Here is an 18,873-nt window from a genome sequence, read left to right on the forward strand (position 1 = left end):
AATAATGTGTAGTCTATATGAGTGAATGGATGAGAATGAGTACACATTGAATGGAATGTGGAATAAGTAATGTGGTCTGAGAGTGGATAATGTGGAAAGACGAGAGTTCCTTATAGAAATTGTATTTTGAGACTGTTTATAAATGACTGTTTTATGTCAAGAATGCTGGGGAAGCATTTTGACCGTCTTGAGGATTAAGTCATGAAGACCGAACTGATAAAGTTGCAACTGCTGACGGAGAGTCAATGGAGGACGTCTCGCGTAGCAAGGTCGATCGAGGTCTTGACCAGCCTCCGTTCGATTTAAATGGTGAGCTTCCGGTCAGGGGTGCGTCAATAAAGCGAGCCGAGAGCAGCGAGCCGAGAGCAAAAATCACATAGAATACAAAAATAAGAGCAAAAATCACACAGAATACAAAAATAGATTATCCCCTTCAAGCGAGCAGATTTGTGCTTGTGCTGCTCTCTAAAACTTTGACATAACACTGAACTTAATTATTAAATGACTGAAAACATTGACATAACACTGAACTTAATTATTAAATGACTGAAAACATTGACATAACACTGAACTTAATTAAATCAATCAATATAAGTGTGTTATTTATATAATGCACAGAGTACAAAAAGTTTAATTGATATTCTCAAAATATTCTCAAAACATTATACGTATATCCTATAATTGTTGTGGGTGGCTCCTCTGAGATCTTGTGAGCATCTCTTTCAAAATATAATTAGGAATCTTTGCCTGATGGATATGCATATTATTGTTCACATCCTGTCCAAGAATCATCAGGAAAACAAAGTAGATATGTTTGCAGGCAAGATATGGTTTTCTTTTGACCAACCTATCATTGAATTCTGCACACGAACATATTGGGTGGTTCTGAATGGTTACTTCAATGGGTAGGGCTTCTTTGTTCTGGATTTCCCTCACTTTAAATATTTCCTTCTGCCCTTCCATTTGAACATGTCCTCCCATAATTTCTACATTCATATCTAACGCAGCACTGATCTGTGCATATGCAGCTTTCGATATACCTTTTCTGTAAGATTCCTCCCCCAACCCCTTTTTGATGTCTAGTATATTCCCCTGTAATCAATTCCTTTTCTGAAATATAAGAGATCTTGTTTGTGGCTGTTTTAACCTAGAGAGAGAAAATATTCTAGAGAGAGAATATTCAGATTTTGAATATTTTTGGATAGAAAAATATCTCTTATAATTCAGATGAGTTTCCCTGAAACAGAAATTTAAAAAGAATTTTCCAATGTGCAATTGGAATTAATTGGAAATAGGTATAAAGAACCTTAGCCTAAGGGTCTAGATTTTCAGAAATCTTTAGACTATGGTCCAATTAAGGTTTCTATGGGCCAATAGCATCAATCCATGTGTAGGGAGGAGATAAATCCAAATTGTAAAAAGAAAATACCCAAAAATGAGTAAATGCTCACATGAGGTGAACAGTTGAAAATGTACAAGGTTTATTAGTAAAAAAAACTATGAGCAATATTAAAAATATGAGATATTTTGGGAATAATGATTTTATTATGACACATATGTAAGGAAGGGGAGTCCCTTAAATGCTCACATAAGATGAAGAGTTGAAAATGTACAAGGTTTATTAGTAAAAAACTATGAGCAATATTAAAATGATTCCATTATGACACATATGTAAGGAAGGAGAGTTCTTTAAAGGAGGTGCATATTTCACATAAGATGAAGAGTTGAAAATATACAAGGGTTATTAATAAAAAACTATGAGCAATATTAAAAATATGAGATATTTTGGGAATAATGATTTTATTATGACACATATGTAAGGAAGGGGAGTCCCTTAAATGCTCACATAAGATGAAGAGTTGAAAATGTACAAGGCTTATTAGTAAAAAAACTATGAGCAATATTAAAATGATTCCATTATGACACATATGTAAGGAAGGGGAATTCTTTAAAGGAGGTGCATATTTCACATGCTTGAATGAGTTTTAAACTCATAAAAATTGAGATATTTTATCTCTCCTCTCTCTTAATTCAAGTCTAGTTCCAAAAAGTTAGCTTAAGTGACCTAAAAATGGTCAAAAAGTGACCAAACTGACTTGGAAAATTCTAGAATCAGTTTGTTTGGTTAGGAGCTCAAATTTTCCTATAAATAGAAGCCTCCCCTTGTTGAAAAAAACATAGTCTCTTATGCTTTGTTACTCTACTCCACCTAAGCCAAAATATATAGTCTCTTATGCCTTGTTACTCTACTCCACCTAAGCCAAATTAGATAGTGTCTTATGCCTTGTTACTCTACTCCACCTAAGCCAAAATATATAGTGTCTTATGCTTTGTTACTCTACTCCACCTAAGCCAAAATATATGAGTCTTATGCTTTGTTACTCTACTCCACCTAAGCCAAATTAGATAGTGTCTTATGCTTTGTTACTCTACTCCACCTAAGCTAAAATATATAGTGTCTTATGCCTTGTTACTCTACTCTACCTAAGCCAAGAACTGTGAATTCTTTAATAATTCACTAGTTTTTGATACTTCTCTCTTTCTTCAATCCCCATTGGTGGCTCCATCAACATACTAAACCAATTGATTGGTTGGGGGCCTCTACCGTGAATAAAGAATCAAGCAAATCATAAGGTAAGTATATTGAATTTTGATCTTTTCTATAATTTCTCAATGATTCTCTCTTCTCAACCCCTCTCAAGCTTGAGAAGTTTAATTGGTATGGTTTTTTAAATGCTATTGAAGTTAATTGGTGAAAAGTAGTGAAGAGTTACATAATTTAATAAATGCTATTGAAGTTAATTTCCATTTATGTTTAAATTCTAATGGTTTTTATGTAATTACTCTCTCTCACTCAAGAAATAGCCATACTCATGACCCATTCTCAATCCAAATGAAGCTTTTCATAAAGCTTTTCCTTAATCCAAGATTAAGCTATGCTTGAGGCCAAATTAATGGCTTTTTGCTATGCTTTTAGTTTATACACATTGATGATTCAATCCATTATGGATTGATGACCCAATTAGAGACCATCCTAATTATCCAATTAGAGACCATTATGGATTGATGATCCAATTAGAGACCATTCTAATTATTTCCTTAATGATAAGCTTTATCCCTTAGAAAAAAAATTGAGATTTATCAATCATAGTAGCGGAGCTATGGCAAAATTTTTATAGAAATTACGCATAAAATAAATTCATTCAAAGCATAAAAAGAGGACTTCCTACCATATTCTAGGAACTATCATCCTAGATTAATTAAAAGAATTTTATTATGCATGGAGATGTGGATGTTTGCATGTAGATGTAGATGTATGGATGTGAGTGTGAATGTGGAGGTGGAAGTATGCATGGAGATGTGGTTGTATACATGTAGAAGTAGATGTATAGATGAGGATGTAAATAGAGATGTGGATGGATGCATGTAGATGTAGATGTATAGATGTGGATGTGAATAGAAATGTAGATGTATGCATGTAGATGTAGATGTATAGATGTGGATGTGGATGTATACATGTAGATGTAAATGTATAGATACGGATGTGGATGTGGAGGTGGATGTATACATGTAGATGTAGATGTATAGATGAAGATGTGGATGTGGAGGTGGAGGTGGATGGATGCATGTAGACGTAGATGTATAGATGTAGATGGGAATGGAGATATGGATGTATGCATGTAGATGTAGATGTATAAATGTAGATGTGGATGTGGAGGTGGATGGATGGATGTAGATGTAGATGTATAGATGTAGATGTGAATGGAGATGTGGATATATGCATGTAGATGTAGATGTATGGAGGTGAATGTGAATGTGGATGTGGATGTATGCATAGAGATGTAGATGTATGCATGTAGATGTGAATGTACGCATATAGGTGTGGATGTATGGATGTGAATATACGATATGTGATGTGAGGGAATCTGAAGTGATGAGATAGAAATGATGTGATGGGATGAGTATACATATAAATGGAATATGGAATAAGTAATGTAGATTGATGAGGGATAATGTGGAAAAATGAAAGTTAAAATAGAAATTGTGTTGTAAACTGTTTGTAAATACTGTTTGTAAATGCTGTTTGTAAATGATTGTTTTATGTCAAGAATGCTGGGGGGAGCATTTTGACCGTCTTGTGATTAAAGTCGTGATGGTAAAGTTGCAACTGCTGACGGGGAGTCAATGAAGGACGTCTCGCGTAGCAAGGTCGGCCGAGGTCTTGACCAGCCTCGGTGCGATTAAAATGGTGAGCTTCCGGTACGGTGGATGAGGGGCCAAGGAAGCGGCCTATGCGTGAAGCGCTAGGTTACCTGCGAAGGATCCTAGAGGGTGCTGACCATACAGTGCTCGGGCTCTGGGTCGCCTAGGATACCCACGCGTGCGTCGAGGAAGATATTGGAACAGAGTTGGAGTTGTTTTCTGAAATTGAGCATGGATCTGGTTGATTGACCTTGCTGGTCTTCAATGGATGAGTCCATGGCTCCTTATATGGATCTGTTGGTTGATCTTGCTGATCTTCAACGAGAGTCCATCTTGTTAAGTGATTATATTGCCAAGTATCATGGGCTAGGAACTATCGAAACGGCTCCTGAGCGTTCTAGTTGCCAATGATGCCATAGATACTCTGATGAAGGAATGATGGGAAATTAAGAATCAATTGGATAAATTGGAAGATGGTGATCAATGATACTATGGTTTTATTAAAGGATTGTTTTAAACTGGTTGAATCTGGTTGAAAAAAGGCAATTTCATATTGGGTGTGTGAGTGGTGTGACTAGTTTTATTTTGCATGAACATCCGGCTAGGGGGCCTTGGAACTCTTTTCCTTTGTACCCGGGACAAAACCTAACCAAATTTTTAATTGGATCCCATCACTACACTGGTTGGGCGGTTGGCTAACCCATGGGATTGGATGGGGTTAGGCTGGACTGATGGATCCGTAAATCGAGACTCAAACTTTTGTTTTTACGATAGAAAAAAAAAAAAATCCCGGACAGAAACTGTTCTATGGATAGGAATCAACGGCTGTGCCTCTTGAATGGGGAAAAAAGCGTTGATCCCAATGATCCAAGTGCAAGTTTCTTCCTTGAACTGACTAAGTATCTTATAGATGTAATCGGATCATCTCGATCAGAAATGATCTTGACTACGTTAGAGTAAAAAGTTATCCTGGTGGAATCGCCCGTGCTTTCCGGTAGAGGAAGTTTTTCCGGGTTCGGTTTTGGAACAACCGACGGATTAGTCTCTTATCCGGATATCCGTGGGCGAGGCCCCGAGTGTGGGACCCCTGTCCCGCGCGAGGAGCGCTACTTCCGCTGCCAGTACCCTGAATTCGTTGCTCGGTGGGAACAGGGATCTTACAGTTGGTATCAGAGCATTTGGTTAATAAAGATCAACTGAGAAGACAAATATATCAAAAATTTATCAAGAAACACAAAAAGGTTATAATTGTGTGAGATAATTCATACAATTTGATATTCAAACTGAAACTCATAAATTGGTAATTGGGTCTTCAGATGGAAGTACCGCAATTATATAGAATCCCTGACTTGCTTGAGGCCTAGACATGATAGTATTTACCTTATAATTCCAAGGGCCATGACTACCCGTATATACCGAGAGTATACTGCAGCTCTTTACTGACAGTATATACGAGTAAATCTAAGACTTGAAATTATAAGCGTTAATGCTATCTAGATGATGATTTCGAATGTGATTGATATGATTTTTAATTCTGTTTGAGAATGGATGAATTGATTTGGATTCTGATTGAAAATGCTGATTGAAAAATGTTGATTTTAAAAATTAGTTGAAATATAATGAAACCACAATGGGGGGGAATGGGACGAGTCCCTGTGATGATATTCATAACTAGAATGATGATAATGAATTCAGCAAATCACTATGAGGTATAGTGGGTTGTGCTGTTAGATTGCTACTGTTAATACTTGACCGGTAGATCAAGTTAAGGGATGTCAAATTGAGAACTTGCTTGACTGAAATTTCCGTGGAGGAATGTTCCGAAGGAAACTTTTCGGTCTAATGGATCATTATCATGTTAAAGATATGAATGACATGATCTGAATGAATTGTTATTTAATGATGAGTTCTATATAAGGGATATTTATCCCAGTGTTCTGTTGGGTTGACCAGAGTATAAGGAACCCCAGAATAAAATTGGATCTTAAGAAAAAGAGTTGTCCTCTACCTTGCGAGATGAGGACATCTCGCACTTTTTAAGTGGGGTAGGATGTAAGATTCCTCCCCAGCCTTCTAGGTATACAGGGGTAAGAATCTCCCTTTCTGATCTTATAATTATTCCCTCTCTAAAATAAAAGAAAGTTTCTGTTTAAAAAAGGAAGACCCTTTTCCTAGAATACTTCTCAGGAGTCACGCCTATTTTAAAGATTCAAAACAATGAGTTCAGAAGTGAAAATCGGTGTTTTGGATACCAAGATTTTGGTTTTCATTCGAGTACGGTCCAAAAGAAGTTCTTTATCTCTTGGGAAGTATAAGAAGTTATCCCCCAGATATTGTGATCCTTATATCTAAATTCAATGAAAGTAGGTGACTTAGCCTACAAGTTTCTTTTATCTCCTCATCTCAAAATTCTTAATGCCTTCTATAGAAAAATGTGTCAAACTCAAATCATGGAAAGACGGTAAAACTTCAATGGCAAGTTACCGATGGCTTCTAGGTTACGCTAGCTCCTTCCTCTATATAAGTCGTAACTTTTACTTGTCGCTCATAGTAATCTTACTCCCATCAATCTCCTTTCCTTCTTAATCTCCTTCATGGCTTGGCAACAAGAACTAGTTTTATCCATGATGATTTCTCACCTTCAAGACGCAAGAGAGTCTGTGAAGAAAGACTTTATAGAACAGTATGAGCGCTCACTTTTTCCTCACCTAGGAACTTCTGTAGCGCAGACCAAATGGCGGACCTATCAAAACATAACTAGGGTAACACCCTGGGGTCAGCAGCACTTTCGTAACAATGTCCGCTTGGCCATGGTTATCGAAGCCTTGGGTTTGGGTCCCCGATACTACTGCGTCATGAGATCAAGGCATCTTGGGTTTTCTGAGCGGGTCTTCTTACTGGCATGTTTTCTTCCTCATGAGAAGATATGCCTTTACCCCGTTTTTGGCTTGCCTCTCAGAGGTCCTTTTGTTAGATCACCTCATACCACAGAGATAGGTGCGGCAATAACCAGCAGAATCATTCCCATAGATGAGTTACCCTATACTTGTACAGCTTGTGAGGACTGCTTTTGTGACCATATGATGGACGGGCTTATGGAAGTGTAAAGAGTTCTTCTATCTTTACTGTATAAGTCCCGTGAATGAATAAAGTTTAAATCTTGTTCTTATTTTGAATCTTGCTCTCTTTAAGACTTTTCTTGGTGGTTAATCGTGATTAAAATTTTTCTCTAAGTCTCATATTCGTGCATCTTGCGAAATTATTCCAAGTTGCGAGATGAGGACATCTTGCGTTTTTTAAGTGGGGTAGAATGTAAGATTCCTCCCCCAACCCCTTTTTGATGTCTAGTATATTCCCCTGTAATCAATTCCTTTTCTGAAATATAAGAGATCTTGTTTGTGGCTGTTTTAACCTAGAGAGAGAAAATATTCTAGAGAGAGAATATTCAGATTTTGAATATTTTTGGATAGAAAAATATCTCTTATAATTCAGATGAGTTTCCCTGAAACAGAAATTTAAAAAGAATTTTCCAATGTGCAATTAGAATTAATTGGAAATAGGTATAAAGAACCTTAGCCTAAGGGTCTAGATTTTCAGAAATCTTTAGACTATGGTCCAATTAAGGTTTCTATGGGCCAATAGCATCAATCCATGTGTAGGGAGGAGATGAATCCAAATTGTAAAAAGAAAATACCCAAAAATGAGTAAATGCTCACATGAGGTGAAGAGTTGAAAATGTACAAGGTTTATTAGTAAAAAACTATGAGCAATATTAAAAATATGAGATATTTTGGGAATAATGATTTTATTATGACACATATGTAAGGAAGGGGAGTCCCTTAAATGCTCACATAAGATGAAGAGTTGAAAATGTACAAGGTTTATTAGTAAAAAACTATGAGCAATATTAAAATGATTCCATTATGACACATATGTAAGGAAGGAGAGTTCTTTAAAGGAGGTGCATATTTCACATAAGATGAAGAGTTGAAAATGTACAAGGGTTATTAATAAAAAACTATGAGCAATATTAAAAATATGAGATATTTTGGGAATAATGATTTTATTATGACACATATGTAAGGAAGGGGAGTCCCTTAAATGCTCACATAAGATGAAGAGTTGAAAATGTACAAGGCTTATTAGTAAAAAAACTATGAGCAATATTAAAATGATTCCATTATGACACATATGTAAGGAAGGGGAATTCTTTAAAGGAGGTGCATATTTCACATGCTTGAATGAGTTTTAAACTCATAAAAATTGAGATATTTTATCTCTCCTCTCTCTTAATTCAAGTCTAGTTCCAAAAAGTTAGCTTAAGTGACCTAAAAATGGTCAAAAAGTGACCAAACTGACTTGGAAAATTCTAGAATCAGTTTGTTTGGTTAGGAGCTCAAATTTTCCTATAAATAGAAGCCTCCCCTTGTTGAAAAAAACATAGTCTCTTATGCTTTGTTACTCTACTCCACCTAAGCCAAAATATATAGTCTCTTATGCCTTGTTACTCTACTCCACCTAAGCCAAATTAGATAGTGTCTTATGCCTTGTTACTCTACTCCACCTAAGCCAAAATATATAGTGTCTTATGCTTTGTTACTCTACTCCACCTAAGCCAAAATATATGAGTCTTATGCTTTGTTACTCTACTCCACCTAAGCCAAATTAGATAGTGTCTTATGCTTTGTTACTCTACTCCACCTAAGCTAAAATATATAGTGTCTTATGCCTTGTTACTCTACTCTACCTAAGCCAAGAACTGTGAATTCTTTAATAATTCACTAGTTTTTGATACTTCTCTCTTTCTTCAATCCCCATTGGTGGCTCCATCAACATACTAAACCAATTGATTGGTTGGGGGCCTCTACCGTGAATAAAGAATCAAGCAAATCATAAGGTAAGTATATTGAATTTTGATCTTTTCTATAATTTCTCAATGATTCTCTCTTCTCAACCCCTCTCAAGCTTGAGAAGTTTAATTGGTATGGTTTTTTAAATGCTATTGAAGTTAATTGGTGAAAAGTAGTGAAGAGTTACATAATTTAATAAATGCTATTGAAGTTAATTTCCATTTATGTTTAAATTCTAATGGTTTTTATGTAATTACTCTCTCTCACTCAAGAAATAGCCATACTCATGACCCATTCTCAATCCAAATGAAGCTTTTCATAAAGCTTTTCCTTAATCCAAGATTAAGCTATGCTTGAGGCCAAATTAATGGCTTTTTGCTATGCTTTTAGTTTATACACATTGATGATTCAATCCATTATGGATTGATGACCCAATTAGAGACCATCCTAATTATCCAATTAGAGACCATTATGGATTGATGATCCAATTAGAGACCATTCTAATTATTTCCTTAATGATAAGCTTTATCCCTTAGAAAAAAAATTGAGATTTATCAATCATAGTAGCGGAGCTATGGCAAAATTTTTATAGAAATTACGCATAAAATAAATTCATTCAAAGCATAAAAAGAGGACTTCCTACCATATTCTAGGAACTATCATCCTAGATTAATTAAAAGAATTTTATTATGCATGGAGATGTGGATGTTTGCATGTAGATGTAGATGTATGGATGTGAGTGTGAATGTGGAGGTGGAAGTATGCATGGAGATGTGGTTGTATACATGTAGAAGTAGATGTATAGATGAGGATGTAAATAGAGATGTGGATGGATGCATGTAGATGTAGATGTATAGATGTGGATGTGAATAGAAATGTAGATGTATGCATGTAGATGTAGATGTATAGATGTGGATGTGGATGTATACATGTAGATGTAAATGTATAGATACGGATGTGGATGTGGAGGTGGATGTATACATGTAGATGTAGATGTATAGATGAAGATGTGGATGTGGAGGTGGAGGTGGATGGATGCATGTAGACGTAGATGTATAGATGTAGATGGGAATGGAGATATGGATGTATGCATGTAGATGTAGATGTATAAATGTAGATGTGGATGTGGAGGTGGATGGATGGATGTAGATGTAGATGTATAGATGTAGATGTGAATGGAGATGTGGATATATGCATGTAGATGTAGATGTATGGAGGTGAATGTGAATGTGGATGTGGATGTATGCATAGAGATGTAGATGTATGCATGTAGATGTGAATGTACGCATATAGGTGTGGATGTCTGGATGTGAATATACGATATGTGATGTGAGGAAATCTGAAGTGATGAGATAGAAATGATGTGATGGGATGAGTATACATATAAATGGAATATGGAATAAGTAATGTAGATTGATGAGGGATAATGTGGAAAAATGAAAGTTAAAATAGAAATTGTGTTGTAAACTGTTTGTAAATACTGTTTGTAAATGCTGTTTGTAAATGATTGTTTTATGTCAAGAATGCTGGGGGGAGCATTTTGACCGTCTTGTGATTAAAGTCGTGATGGTAAAGTTGCAACTGCTGACGGGGAGTCAATGAAGGACGTCTCGCGTAGCAAGGTCGGCCGAGGTCTTGACCAGCCTCGGTGCGATTAAAATGGTGAGCTTCCGGTACGGTGGATGAGGGGCCAAGGAAGCGGCCTATGCGTGAAGCGCTAGGTTACCTGCGAAGGATCCTAGAGGGTGCTGACCATACAGTGCTCGGGCTCTGGGTCGCCTAGGATACCCACGCGTGCGTCGAGGAAGATATTGGAACAGAGTTGGAGTTGTTTTCTGAAATCGAGCATGGATCTGGTTGATTGACCTTGCTGGTCTTCAATGGATGAGTCCATGGCTCCTTATATGGATCTGTTGGTTGATCTTGCTGATCTTCAACGAGATTCCATCTTGTTAAGTGATTATATTGCCAAGTATCATGGGCTAGGAACTATCGAAACGGCTCCTGAGCGTTCTAGTTGCCAATGATGCCATAGATACTCTGATGAAGGAATGATGGGAAATTAAGAATCAATTGGATAAATTGGAAGATGGTGATCAATGATACTATGGTTTTATTAAAGGATTGTTTTAAACTGGTTGAATCTGGTTGAAAAAAGGCAATTTCATATTGGGTGTGTGAGTGGTGTGACTAGTTTTATTTTGCATGAACATCCGGCTAGGGGGCCTTGGAACTCTTTTCCTTGGTACCCGGGACAAAACCTAACCAAATTTTTAATTGGATCCCATCACTACACTGGTTGGGCGGTTGGCTAACCCATGGGATTGGATGGGGTTAGGCTGGACTGATGGATCCGTAAATCGAGACTCAAACTTTTGTTTTTACGATAGAAAAAAAAAAAATCCCGGACAGAAACTGTTCTATGGATAGGAATCAACGGCTGTGCCTCTTGAATGGGGAAAAAAGCGTTGATCCCAATGATCCAAGTGCAAGTTTCTTCCTTGAACTGACTAAGTATCTTATAGATGTAATCGGATCATCTCGATCATAAATGATCTTGACTACGTTAGAGTAAAAAGTTATCCTGGTGGAATCGCCCGTGCTTTCCGGTAGAGGAAGTTTTTCCGGGTTCGGTTTTGGAACAACCGACGGATTAGTCTCTTATCCGGATATCCGTGGGCGAGGCCCCGAGTGTGGGACCCCTGTCCCGCGCGAGGAGCGCTACTTCCGCTGCCAGTACCCTGAATTCGTTGCTCGGTGGGAACAGGGATCTTACATTTTCGATAGGGGTATTTTTGCTTATCTTCCTCAAGAATTTTTTGCTTGTTTTGTTCACTCTCTTGAAGCAAACTATTTGGAATCTGTACACCAATCTCAAATCCAGCTTTTACTAAATCATGAGCTTCCCTGACTTTCAAGTGTGTACCTGTTGCTATTGGCCAAACATTAGGAACACTTTCAGGTGGATGTAAGATTGTCTTTGTAGGCTTCCAAGTGTGTCGAACATCATTATTACAGAAATAGCAGTACTTTTCTTTCCTCCAAGAAGATAATTGACAATCACTCCAAAAGCATGGTGCCACTTCTCCGCCTCGTAGCTTTCTGCTACATTTTTTTCCTCCTACCCAATGGTTACATTCTACTCTATTGAAGATCGGAATCCTGCGCAATGCCCACTTTGTCTGATGAATATCTTGCTCTAATGATTGAAGTGCTACGTCACCTTCTTCTGGATTTATTGATGCTTGCCCTTTTTCATGCTTATCCACTGTCACATAAACAAACTGTGGTCGGTGGCTAGAGCTCCCTACATTCCCCTCATGGACCTCATGAAGTGGACGTTTAGCTCGAATAGTCTTTTTCTCACCCTTGAAATTTATCCTGTTTGTAAACATTGGAGTGCCCATCACTGCATCATCAATTGCCCTTGAAGTAGCAGCTGGAGAAGGGCTTGAAGTTTGTCTGGAAAGAGCTCTCTCAATTAATATCTCTAGGTCAGGCCCTCCACCTATATATTTTCCTTCCATAAAAGCCATTTGACGAGCACACTGGAAGTAAGCATTGATGAGATCTGAAACACATGCATCGTACAAACTAATTTTATGTTTGTATCCTTCTCCTGCTAGCCAACTAGCATGCTTGGCTTCAGAGAGGTTCGTCCGTGGTACCAGAGCATTTACAATAGGCTCACCATCCTGTTCATTGAAAACCCATTGCACAAAGATAAACCCAAACCAGTAGGTTTTTTAATTACTGCTATTGAATTAAGTTCATAGAAAAAAAAAACATACATAACATACCTTAATAATAAAATGACCCCAACGACTTGCTCTATAGTGCCACCAACTAAGCCAACTATCTAGCTTGGGAATGTTTCTGTCTGCTGCCTTTCCTGTTGCCCACCATGCACGTATCTTACGGAATAGCACTAAAGCGTCCTCTTTGGTTGGTGCAGTCCTCCACCTCTCACACATTTCATTGTGTTTTTCCATATGTTGAGCATATATATACTTTTGTGTATGCACTCGAAGATTGTCCTTCCAATGAAAAAGGCAAGATCTCTCCTTTCCTACCATCTCATCTCCATTGTTATATACTGACCTAATAGCATTCCAATTTGCACCTGCTTCGTCGGCCATGAAGCCAAAAAAGTTTGCTGATTTCCCAGTATGGTCGATCATAACTGCATTCAAATTTTCCCAAAACATTATCTGTGCTGTCTCATCCTCCTCTCTAAACTCACAAGTTGCAATTGTGAGTAGCTCTCCAATCCTGCAAGAAGAGTATTTGGAAGATTATTGTATTGTAACAACTCAGTCGAACAGTCATTTCATTTTGAAAAGAGAATAAAAATTAAAACATACGTGTGATCATACACATGTGCACCCATTGTGTGCCAATCATTCTCCACTCGGTGTACATGATCAAAACAAACCCATGAATGTCGAAGGTCTCGATCCCCCGCAGCATCCATTCTATTGACAATATCAACGCCAGAGCCAGGGCCAGTTGTGGACATCTTGAAAAGATAGCACCTCTCATCACTTTTGGTTGCTTGCAAGGGAAACCTTGATCCGTGGAAGAACTGAAAGTGGCATTTTCTTTTTAACTCTAGGATAGCCTCAAATCCATCACCTAGTGCTCGACTTGTCTTTCGACTTTGCATTACCATCTGCTTCACCCTACATTTACCAAGTTGGTTAAGAAATTACATATATATATATATATATATATATTCAATAGAGAAGAACTTACTTTTTGAGATTTATTAAAGATATTAGCTCTTGAGACATCTCCTGGAGTTCCCTCTCTGACATAAACTCTCCAATCACTTTATCATCGTCAGTGAAAGCCTTCAAAACGAACTCCCTGGCAACAATCATTTGTACCTTTCGTGGACCCGCATTATGGTCCATCTGAACAACACGAGCTACTAAGGCTTTAATGTTTCGCATAGATGCTCGACACATGCCTCTAGCAATTGTGTGTGTATGTTTCCCATAGTGAAGGAACAATCTACTATGGGAGTGATCTTTAGGCATAAAATAGTAGGCAGACACTGAACATGTTTTTATGCACATTGGAACATGCTTACAAAAGAAACACTCTAAGTTTCCATAACTTCCCAAAGCCAAACATCCTTCATTTGGGGATTTCAATAATTGGCCATTCCAATGGAGCCTATTCGGTGATTTGTTTCGAAATCGATAAGTGCATCTTTCATTCATACACTGGAAGGTACCCCCACAAAAACTCTTTCTCAAAATAAAAGATTTATTAGTTCTTGTTTGTGTCTGGGGTTTTGTCCATGCATTTCCTTCATATTTGTGCTCCATACCCTCCATGCCCTTCCCATCTAAAAGCTCATAAATGCAATTTTCTTCATACTTCTTAGGGAGCTCCTTGACTTTTCCTTTGAATGTGCATTCATTTATAATATTATGGAATATGTCATTGGGCGGCAAAGTACGAACAATTTGGAAGGCAGATACTGCAGTGTCAAATGCAGGATCACCTTCCTCAATGTCAATTAAATTATCTGCATGCACCACCTTTTCCATGTCCTCTTCATCCAAGTCACTAGGAAAAAAATCAACAATCCAAAGTCAACAATTGAAACAAGAAAGATAACCTCACTATATTTTACCATGTTTCAAAAGTTGAAATGTCACTCACATAGGTGAGGTCTTGCTGCCAGATCCAGAAGGAATATCCCCAGGGGTAGGGAGTGGTGTTGATGTAATGGCTACTTTTGCAACATAAAATGATGACAGGGTATTATCTAAGATATAATACCCATGTTCACCAATCCCATGGTACAAGGGAATTGTCCCTATGCTCTCAAAACCATCATCAGTTTGCAATAGACCTTCAATAAAAATTTCATGTTCTGCACCTAGTTTTTCTTTCATTAATTTGGCTGATAATAAACATTTCCCATGTGAAAATGACAGTCTAAAAAGAGGGCCTCCAACTTTGTGTAGAAAAATCTGAACATCTGACTCAGAATCCCTACATTTCAGGAATACATTCCAAAAGAAAGTATAATGTGAGCACACATATCCATTAATATTCAAAACAAAGTAATACTATATACATTACACGTGAGAAAAAGGCATAGGCTTCCTTTGGAATGAAAGTCTAATGAAAGGACAAGCTGGAAAAGCTATTTTTTAGTATATTTACTCACTAGTTTGAAAGACTACTAAAACAGACTATTTCTAGACTATCAACCCATCACAAAAAAAAATATAGATGTTGCAATCAATCAACTCGTGGTAAAACTCCTTCTTCTCTTTATATGTTATTTCTCATGCACTGTTTTGCCATTGCTTCTTATTAGGTTGCCATTGCTTCTTATTAGTTCACCCTCAAGATGCTCTCAGACCACCCTACTCTTAAGATACAATGGAGCTGCTCTGTCTTTCTATTTATATATTACTATCTCTAGTTTTCTCAACATTTTCAGAGGGTGATACCTCTGAAGAAGAAAATAGTGAAATTAGTGAAAATAGTGAAATGGCTCCAGAGGAGCCAGATACCCCACCCGCTGAATGGTATGAGAGCTGCCATGATGGAAATGCAGATAGTGATTCCACCACAGAATATTCTCGGGTGGACTGGTACAATTTTCCTTTCGAGGAAGAAGAAGAGGAAGAGGAAATACAAGAGGAGGAAGAGGAGGAAGAGGAGGAAGAGGAAGCAGAACATAAAGAAATGCCCATTGAAATGCCCGAGGCAGACACAGGCACAGGCTATGATGCAGATGCAGAGAACATCCCCGACTCCCACGGTGAGAAAGATGACAATAAGGAAGATAGGGATGACAGTGAAGAAGATGACAGTGAGGAAGATGGGGATGCATAAATTTAGGATTTTGTCCTGCAATTTTTCTAGTAGGATTTTGCCGATTTTGCCCTGTAATTTTCCCAGTAGGACTCCAACTAAATTTGCCCAGTACGTTTTTGTTTTGTAATTTTCCCCAATAGGATTTTGTTTTTGTAATTTTGTACTGCAATTTTCCCAGAAGGATTTTGTTTTGTAATTTTCCCAGTACGATTTTGAAGTATAATTTGCACATTTTTCCTTGTACTACAGTGGTTTAATTTTTAGTGGTTTAATGTTCAAGTAAGCACAATAATATATATTCACACGACTTTTTAGTGGTCAAATGTGTACTGCAGTGGTTTAAGCAGTGGTTTAGACTTTTTAGACTTTTAGAAGAAGTCCTTTTAGAAATATTTACACGACTTTTAGAAGAAGTCCTTTTTAGAAATATTTACACGACTTTTAGAAATATTTACACGACTGTAATCTATTGGAAGACCACGACTGGAATACCTCTATAAAAGGGCATCCACATTGTACTCCCTAAATATATCTGCAGAGTAACAACGACGTTGAAGATGAAGATGTCTGCTGCGCTCATGTTGCAACTCTCACCCTCACGACAAAGGGCATCACCTGCCCGAAAGAGAGTATGTTCTTTTACGTTTTTTAAATGTGCGTTTTTTCCTTGCGTTTGTATTTTGTGTGTGGGGCCAAGACCATGAATGTCTACTGGCTCCTCCTCTTCATTGTATAGCTAAAGATGGCCACGTACTGGCACAAGATGGTCATTGTAGAGCTTTAAGGATCAAGTGCGCTGAGCGCACTTGATCTAGGAGGCCCCTACACAGGCATGTCTTGTCTATGTTTTTGATGGGCATCCACATTAGCAAAAGATGTCTATGTTTTTGATGGGCATGTTGAGCCCTTGGCCACTGTAGAGCTAAACATTGGCTTATGCTTTATCTGCAGAGCTAACATGGTTATTGTAGAGCTTCCTGGATCAAGTGCGCTCAGCGCACTTGATCCTGGAGGCCCTACACAGGCATGTCTTGTCTATCCATGGAGGCATCCACATTAGCAAAAGATGTCTATGTTTTTATTAAAAATAAGTGCTCAACATGCCCATCAAAAAATTTAGACCTCAACATGGCCACTGTAGAGCTAAACATTGGCTTATGCTTTATCTGCAGAGCTAACATGGTTACTGTAGAGCTTCCTGGATCAAGTGCGCTCAACGCACTTGATCTTGGAGGCCCTACATAGACATGTCTTGATCCAGTAAAAAAATTTACACCTTACATAGACACCTCAACATGGCTACTTACTGTAGAGCTAAACATGGCCACTGCAAAGCTATCTGGAGGCTTCATCTGCAGAGCCATTGTAGAGCTTCCAGGATCAAGTGCGCTCAGCGCACTTGATCCTAGAGGCCTTACATAGACAGACCTACATAAACATGGACCTACATAAACATGTCAACATGGACCTACATAAACATGTCTTGATCCAGCAGAAAATTTACACCTCAATATGGCCACTGTAGAGCTAAACATGGCCACTGCAAAGCTATCTCGAGACTTGCATGTGCAGAGCCATGACTATGCCATCATAGTCATTGTAGAGCTTCCAGGATCAAGTGCGCTCAGTGCACTTGATCCTGGAGGCCCTACATAGACATGTTCTGATCCTCAATATGGCCACTGTAGAGCTAAACATGACCACTACAGAGCTATCTCGAGACTTCATCTGCAGAGCCATGACTATGCCATCGTAGTCATTGTAGAGAATGAGTTTTTACATTGGCCATTAAAATCCAGATTGTAATCAATAGCAGTACATTATTACAAGCAGAGAGCTAAACATGGCCACTGCAAAGCTATCTCGAGACTTGCATGTGCAGAGCCATGACTATGCCATCCTTGTCATTGTAGAGCTTCCAGGATCAAGTGCGCTCAGCGCACTTGATCCTGGAGGCCCTACATAGACATGTTTTGATCCTCAATATGGCCACTGTAGAGCTAAACATTGCCACTACAGAGCTATCTCGAGACTTCATCTGCAGAGCCATGACTATGCCATCATAGTCATTGTAGAGAAGGAGTTTTTACATTGGCCATTAAATAAAAAAATCCAGATTGTAATCAATAGCAGTACATTATTGCAAGCACAGAGAGATAGAGAGAGGGGGACTTACATGCTTGCAAACACGCAGAGGATATTTGCAGAAGAGGATAGTTGTAGACGACAGCTGCAGAGAATAGAGTAGAAGACGATAGCTGCAGAGGATAGTCGTAGAAAATGGTTGTAGAAGATAGTTGCACGAGTGTACCTTTCCTTCCAGCCGTTGCAGAGGAATGAAATCCTTTTTGGGAAAAGGTTTTTTCGAGCACTTTGTTATTAATGATTAGGAATTTATAGCCTTGAATAATCCGTATACTTTGTGCCAACCCGAGATTATTTTCAACCTTGAATAATCCGTATATTTTGCGCCAACCCTGCCAACCCATGATTATACAACCTTAAATAATCCGTATACTTTGTGCCAACCCATGCCAACCCATGATTATACTACCTAGAATAATTCGTGTAGTTTACTTTACTTTTTGTGGGAAGAGTTATATCTTTGAAAATGGACACCAACTCCCAACGTTATGTGACTAGATCTTCTTGTTCTCAAAAAGATTGTTTTCCTTACTACCTCCTTCTAAACGCTCCAAAAAATTACAGGCAAGAACAACCGAGAGGGTGTCTCGAGGATTGTTTGATGAGGAAGTTCAGAGTGAAGGCCAAGTGTTGATGGAGAATGATAGACATGAGAATGAGAGAGACAGGGATGACAGACAAGAAGAGGATGAGAGACAGAATGATAGAGAGGATGAGAGACAAGAGGATGAGAGAGAGGATGATGATAGAGAGGAAGATAGACAGGAGGATGAGAGAGAGGATGATGACAGAGAGGATGATAGAGAGGATGATAGAGAGGAGGATG

General features: G+C 38.1%; 1 protein-coding gene across 1 annotated transcript; it reads right to left on the reverse strand.

Moving 5' to 3' along the window:
• Window positions 1-675: 675 nt before the first annotated feature.
• On the reverse strand, window positions 676-14,614 carry LOC147611915 (uncharacterized). The gene is made up of 6 exons (XM_086783930.1): window positions 14,528-14,614; window positions 13,809-13,969; window positions 13,418-13,528; window positions 13,155-13,325; window positions 11,830-12,794; window positions 676-1,040 (listed from the first exon to the last, which is right to left on the reverse strand). Exons 1-6 carry the CDS (start codon window positions 14,612-14,614, stop codon window positions 676-678), a joined length of 1,860 nt encoding a protein of 619 aa, XP_086640056.1.
• Between the last annotated feature and the right edge of the window lie 4,259 nt (window positions 14,615-18,873).

The sequence above is a fragment of the Cibotium barometz genome, chromosome 46 (genome assembly GCF_041138505.1).
Source record: "Cibotium barometz isolate CiBa-2024 chromosome 46, ASM4113850v1, whole genome shotgun sequence".
Classification (NCBI taxonomy): Eukaryota; Viridiplantae; Streptophyta; class Polypodiopsida; order Cyatheales; family Cibotiaceae; genus Cibotium; species Cibotium barometz.